Source organism: Gigantopelta aegis, chromosome 6, assembly GCF_016097555.1.
Source record: "Gigantopelta aegis isolate Gae_Host chromosome 6, Gae_host_genome, whole genome shotgun sequence".
NCBI classification, from domain to species: domain Eukaryota; kingdom Metazoa; phylum Mollusca; class Gastropoda; order Neomphalida; family Peltospiridae; genus Gigantopelta; species Gigantopelta aegis.
This window is the reverse complement of record NC_054704.1, coordinates 3,268,660-3,275,361: the sequence shown is the minus strand read 5'-3', so window position 1 is coordinate 3,275,361 and position 6,702 is coordinate 3,268,660. Positions and strand designations below refer to the sequence as shown.

The window sequence follows — 6,702 nt, the reverse complement described above, 5'->3', positions numbered from 1 at the left end:
CTCAGTCAATCTACCAGTGATACAGCACTGGCTGAAGTGACAACTAACACTGTGGGTACAACAACTGGACCTATCCAGGGACCTGTTACTCAGTCAATCCACCAATGATACAGCACTGGCTGAAGTGACAACTAACACTGTGGGTACAATAACTGGACCTATCCAGGGACCTGTTACTCAGTCAATCCACCAGTGATACAGCACTGGCTGAAGTGAGAACTAACACAATGGGTACAACTGGACCTATCTAAGGACCTATTACTCAGTCAATCTACCAGTGATACAGCACTGGCTGAAGTGACAACTAACACAATGGGTACAACTGGACCTATCTAAGGACCTGTTACTCAGTCAATCCACCAATGATACAGCACTGGCTGAAGTGACAACTAACACTGTGGGTACAATAACTGGACCTATCCAGGGACCTGTTACTCAGTCAATCCACCAGTGATACAGCACTGGCTGAAGTGACAACTAACACAGTGGGTACAACAACTGGACCTATCCAGGGACCTGTTACTCGGTCAATCTACCAGTGATACAGCACTGGCTGAAGTGACAACTAACACAATGGGTACAACTGGACCTATCTAAGGACCTATCCAGGGACCTGTTACTCGGTCAATCTACCAGTAATACAGCACTGGCTGAAGTGACAATTAACACAGTGGGTACAACAACTGGACCTATCCAGGGACCTGTTACTCGGTCAATCTACCAGTGATACAGCACTGTCTGAAGTGACAACTAACACTGTGGGTACAATAACTGGACCTATCCAGGGACCTGTTACTCGGTCAATCTACCAGTGATACAGCACTGGCTGAAGTGACAACTAACACTGTGGGTACAATAACTGGACCTATCCAGGGACCTGTTACTCGGTCAATCTACCAGTGATACAGCACTGGCTGAAGTGACAACTAACACTGTGGGTACAACAACTGGACCTATCCAGGGACCTGTTACTCAGTCAATCTACCGGTGATACAGCACTGGCTGAAGTGACAACTAACACTGTGGGTACAATAACTGGACCTATCCAGGGACCTGGTACTCGGTCAATCTACCAGTGATACAGCGGCTGAAGTGACAACTAACACTGTGGGTAAATAACTGGACCTATCCAGGGACCTGTTACTCGGTCAATCTACCAGTGATACAGCACTGGCTGAAGTGACAACTAACACTGTGGGTAAATAACTGGACCTATCCAGGGACCTGTTACTCGGTCAATCTACCAGTGATACAGCACTGGCTGAAGTGACAACTAACACTGTGGGTACAACAACTGGACCTGTCCAGGGACCTGTTACTCAGTCAATCTACCGGTGATACAGCACTGGCTGAAGTGACAACTAACACTGTAGGTACAATAACTGGACCTATCCAGGGACCTGTTACTCAGTCAATCCACCAGTGAGCTACACCAGCCTGGTTGAAAACACTATTAGATGAATACAGCAGTAATAAAGAATAACTTACTCAACAAGGTTTCTTTGCCTACTCTGAAAGGAAAGGAAGGTTATAACCACCTCAGCAATGTCTAAACTCCCAATATTTGGTCCCTGGTCTCACACCAGTGTGATCGAGAGAGGTAACCCACTGCTGCCATATTGAATACTGATTAACAGCAAGCAGCCATAGGCAATTGTCCAGACCAGACAGCACATACCACCACTTTTACACTGGTGACTTACTTTGAGTGCCTCGGGTAGAGCTCGGTCTAAACTGGCACCGCGGACAGCATGGAACATCTCGTCCACCATCTCCTGTCGGTTCTTGATGAAGTCACCAATCTCCTTCAGCACTTTGTCAAGGTCAAGGTCAGGATTATTCTCATCTGCTAGTGTACTTTCATTCTTCTTTTTGGTTCCCTAAAATAGATCAAATTAAAAAACATGAAAGGTAATCAAACATATCAAATACAACCATTAATTCTATAAAATATATCAAATTTTATAAACAATAATTAAATATATTTTGATTATAAGGCAATGGAAATTGAACTCTGAATGATCTCACCTCAAGTGACAGGTAGATGAAGGCACTGTCATATTTTGATTATAAGGCAATGGAAATTGAACTCTGAATGATCTCACCTCAAGTGACAGGTAGATGAAGGCACTCTCATATTCTACAAGTCTCAGAAAATAAGAGGGATATCATCTTAAAGGAACAGCTATGGGAGATAACCCAGAGTTGATTTTAGCAAACCTGTGGATATGACAGAGATCCTAATGGCTATGTTAACCAAGTGCAAACAATACATCTAAAAATCTTTGTCCTACTTAGGGTCAGTATTATCAGTTTACCAATAAAGGGCAATATCCCATGCTGGGCCAATATTATCAGTTTACCAATAAAGGGCAATATCCCATGTCGGGCCAATATTAGCAGTTTACCAATAAAGGGCAATATCCTACATAGGGCCGATATAATGAGTTTACTAGTAAAGGGCAACATCCTACATAAGGGCGATATAATGAGTTTACTAGTAAAGGGCAATATCCACGTAGGACTGATGTAATGAGTTTACTCATAAAGGGCAATATCCTAGGTAGGGCTGATATAATGAGTTTACTAGTAAATGGCAATATACCACATATGACTGATATAATGAGTTTACTCATAAAAGGCAATATCCTAGGTAGGGCTGATATAATGAGTTTACTAGTAAATGGCAATATACCACATATGACTGATATAATGAGTTTACTCATAAAAGGCAATATCCTAGGTAGGGCTGATATAATGAGATTACTAGTAAAGGGCAATATACTAGGTTGGGCCGATATAATCATTTTACTACTAAAGGGCAATATACTACATAGGGCCGATATAATCAGTTTACTAGTAAAGGGCAATATACCACGTAGGGCCGATATATCAGTTTACTTGTGCTATATCTCACTTTAGGCCGAGATAATCCATCTACTAGTAAAGGACCATGTCTGACATAGGGCCAATATCCCTGGGTTATGAGTAAAGATTTATTATTGGTTGATCCAGAGAGAGCAACATCCCGTGTAGGGCTCACATTATCATTTCATCAGTAAATGGCCCCATCCTACTTAGGACCATGATTACGTGAAAAGATGACACTTTATGTGCAAACAGAGCCTTGTGACACAGACTTGTTCAAGTGCTCACTGAGCAGACTGGTGCACCTTGCCGCTGGGTGGGCTGTACCACATGACAGACTACATCCACAAATCAGCCACACGGCAGTAAATCAGTAGAGAAACGCAGGCCAAATATCACTATCAGCTAGTGTTTTGCAAGTTTGTCAAATAATATAATAATATTTGCGGGGAGAATTCCGTCATGGATGTTGAAATATCTCCGAGGTAACCGGTTGCAGATGTTCGCCAAGTTGTAGGTATGTTTCCTTTAGTCACTACAAAGACAGTAAGCGAAGACGGCATATTTGAGAATTGTTTCCTTCACTGTGCATTGTCGTCATGCTTCGCTGTAAGTTCCAGTACTAATGCTGCATTGCAAAAGAACTTTTTTCTTTATTTTCAGGTGAAGATATGGAAAACTTGTGAGTTCTGGTGAACAGTACTGAAAGACTATTTAGATTTTTTCAACCTTGCCAAAATACCTAACCCCAACATGATTAATTACAGACACAGGCACAAATATCTGACATTAGCTTTAACAAATCATCACATTCAAATAAAAGAAAAGAAGTCTTTGTTCAAGAGCACCTGAGCACATTTTAAACTACAGCTCTTTGGTGTCTAACATACTGTTATAACGACACTTGCTCTACACAATTAGGAAACCCACTGCTGCCACCACAAATGCCACCACAGAGCAGCAAGGCATCAGGCCGTGCTTATAAAACTTTTATTTAGAGTCCAGACTCAAGGCTCTAAGAGAGTCTGAGACTTTAACATTAAGACAAAACCATACAAACTGTATGTGTGTGATGTCATTAAAGATTGAAAGAAAAAAAGAAAGAAATGTTTTATTTAACGACGCACTCAACACATTTTGTTTACGGTTATATGGCGTCAGACATATGGTTATGGACCACACAGATTTTGAGAGGAAACCCGCTGTCGCCACTACATGGGCTACTCTTCCGATTAGCAGCAAGGGATCTTTTATTTGCGCTTCCCACAGGCAGGATAGCACAAACCATGGCCTTTGTTGAACCAGTTATGGATCACTGGTCAGTGCAAGTGGTTTACACCTACCCATTGAGCCTTGCGGAGCACTCACTCAGGGTTTGGAGTCGGTATCTGGTTTAAAAATCCCATGCCTCGACTGGGATCCGAACCCAGTACCTACCAGCCTGTAGACCGATGGCCTGCCACGACGCCACTGAGGCCGGTAAATAATTTTTTATGACATTTGGACCTAATTAGAAGAAAAGCACACAAAATTTAATAATATTTCATCATAAATCTTGTTCAGCATAGATGTAAATATAACACGTCAGTGGATATTCCAAAGGCCGATTTCGCAAATTTGCAAAAAGCGTCCACTCCTCACCAAAGCAAGATATAATAATTTAACAAAAAACTTTGTTCTCTTAACTAGTTACCCTCCAAGTTTAATGTGTGTGGTTAAACCGTGTATTTTTAATTATTAAGAAAATGTGTTACCAGTCTGCCAAAACTGTCCACAGCTGGGTACAGAAACACAGAAATGTTGGGAAATATTATACTGTTGCCACATACTGACAATCACTTTACAACTAATATGTCTTATCGACAATATTATTATGTAGTCTTTGCATTTATTAATATAAAATACAACAGACCCGTAGGAACTGGGGAGGGGCAGGCCTAGGTGCTTGTTCTCCACCACACACTCTATGATGAAAATGTATGTTTTAAGTTTACACTATTTTGCATAAATAAAGATGATATAAAGATAAAAATCTAGTTTGTATCCCTCACTAGAGACTGTATTCCCCCTCCCACCTCCCCCCACTTCAAATATCGTTCCTACAGGCCTATACAAATGTAGATACTATGTAGAGGGTGAGGTTAGGAACCAGTTCCTTTTATCTTTAGGATTTTGTAATCATGATTTCAAACCAACTGTTTCAGGTAATTTGCTCCACATACTGACATAAAACACATTTGTTATATATTGGAATAAAATAAAAATAATTACAATATATCCAGTGTTACTTTCTTTAATCATTCATGGAGGAAGAAGGAAGTCCTGATGAAAATATATTACAGGTAAAATATATTACCGGTAAAACAAAATAATATATGATGCTGATTCCATGTGGTAACTACTGTTAATTTTGGTTTAAATTGCTAGATGCCAAAAGTTATTAATTATATTATTTTATGGTAACAGTCGAAAATTAGACGACCAATTGTTTCAACCTCTGCCAAAGGTACCAGGTTTTCAATAATTTGAGGGTACGTAATAAAACAGGCCCGTAGGAACTGGGTGGGGGTGGGGGTGGGGGTGGGGGTGGGGGTGGGGGTGGGGGTGGGGTGCCCTCCACTTGTGAGCTTTTCTTTATCACATTAAGTTTTGCCATTGTAACCAAAATCTGATGTAGAGTTTATACCCGGTCCGTCAGTGCCCCCCCCCCCCCCAAAGTCGTTCCTGCGGGCCTGTAAAAACTAAATATATTCAAAGGAGTATATTGGGTGGTTATAGGTTTGAAATGTTTTTTTTATTGAACATTTTATTTCATGCACTTTTATAAATTTTAAACAGCAATTATGTTACTATAATCTATCGAAAAAATAAAACATTATATATATATATACACATTAATTTCTGAGATCATTTAGTACATACATGCAAGTTTACCCTCCGCACCCTCTGGCAGAAACCCAGGGTAGGTATTAAAATAATTATTTGGTGTAGAGTATTTTTAATATGACATACAGAAAGCATTGAAAAGTACAATTTTATTATGCTTTAATAATCGACATTAGCTTTAAAACTAATTAACCATCATTCCTTCTGGCCACAGTACATATGTTGTTCCTGCCAAAGTGTTAGCATTTTAATTTTAATGACAATATACTGAACTGACTATAAACATTGTTAACTAACGTAATAATTCACGTTTTGAAGGTGTTTTGTTATAAGGTTAACAAACCAACTAGATCAAGAGACATTAGTATGGAGTCGTTATGGGCTGTCGGTGAAAATTAATTTGGTAATTATAGGTAAATATAAGTTTAAATATTCGTATGTGAACAAATTGCAATACCTTTATTTAATGTATATCTTAAGTACATACTTGTTTTAATTTTCACATTGTAAATGTACCATAACCTGCTGTATTTAGTTGGTGTAAAGCCTGTTCGACGACAATAATGCGTCCATGTTTTAAAACAACTTTTGTTTTTTTGGAAATCGAAACCATGATGTTGGCCGCTTCTTGGGATGCATTGCTGTTACTGTTGCAGTTAAACACTGTGCAATTAACCATCATATAATTTATGTATACCGGTATTGTTTGGTAACTCTCACCGATGACGTATTGCCTCGCTTTCGTTCAGATCTATGCATAATCCCGCCCACTTCTGTTTTTACCCCAAACCTAAGACGCGCAGCTGACCGGTGCCTCGCAGCGAGCCGGGCGTTAGAGTAATGCGGTCTTTGACGCTAACTTAATCCATTACACACTACATGTCTTTTGGTGTCCGGTCTCCTTTAAGGCACTACAATTTAACATGGAGTGTGGCAGATTAAAGTAGT

The 6,702-nt window shown here is 39.9% G+C and overlaps 1 protein-coding gene across 5 annotated transcripts in view; it reads right to left on the bottom strand.

Annotated features, from left to right (window-relative positions):
• LOC121374006 (caspase activity and apoptosis inhibitor 1-like) overlaps nucleotides 1-6,702 on the bottom strand; it is a 199,075-nt gene that overhangs the window by 97,609 nt on the left and 94,764 nt on the right. For all 5 annotated transcript variants that reach the window (XM_041500868.1, XM_041500869.1, XM_041500872.1 and 2 more), the window contains exon 4: nucleotides 1,704-1,880. In XM_041500868.1, coding sequence (XP_041356802.1) covers nucleotides 1,704-1,880 — 177 coding nt within the window. The remainder of the gene's footprint in view (nucleotides 1-1,703; nucleotides 1,881-6,702) is intronic.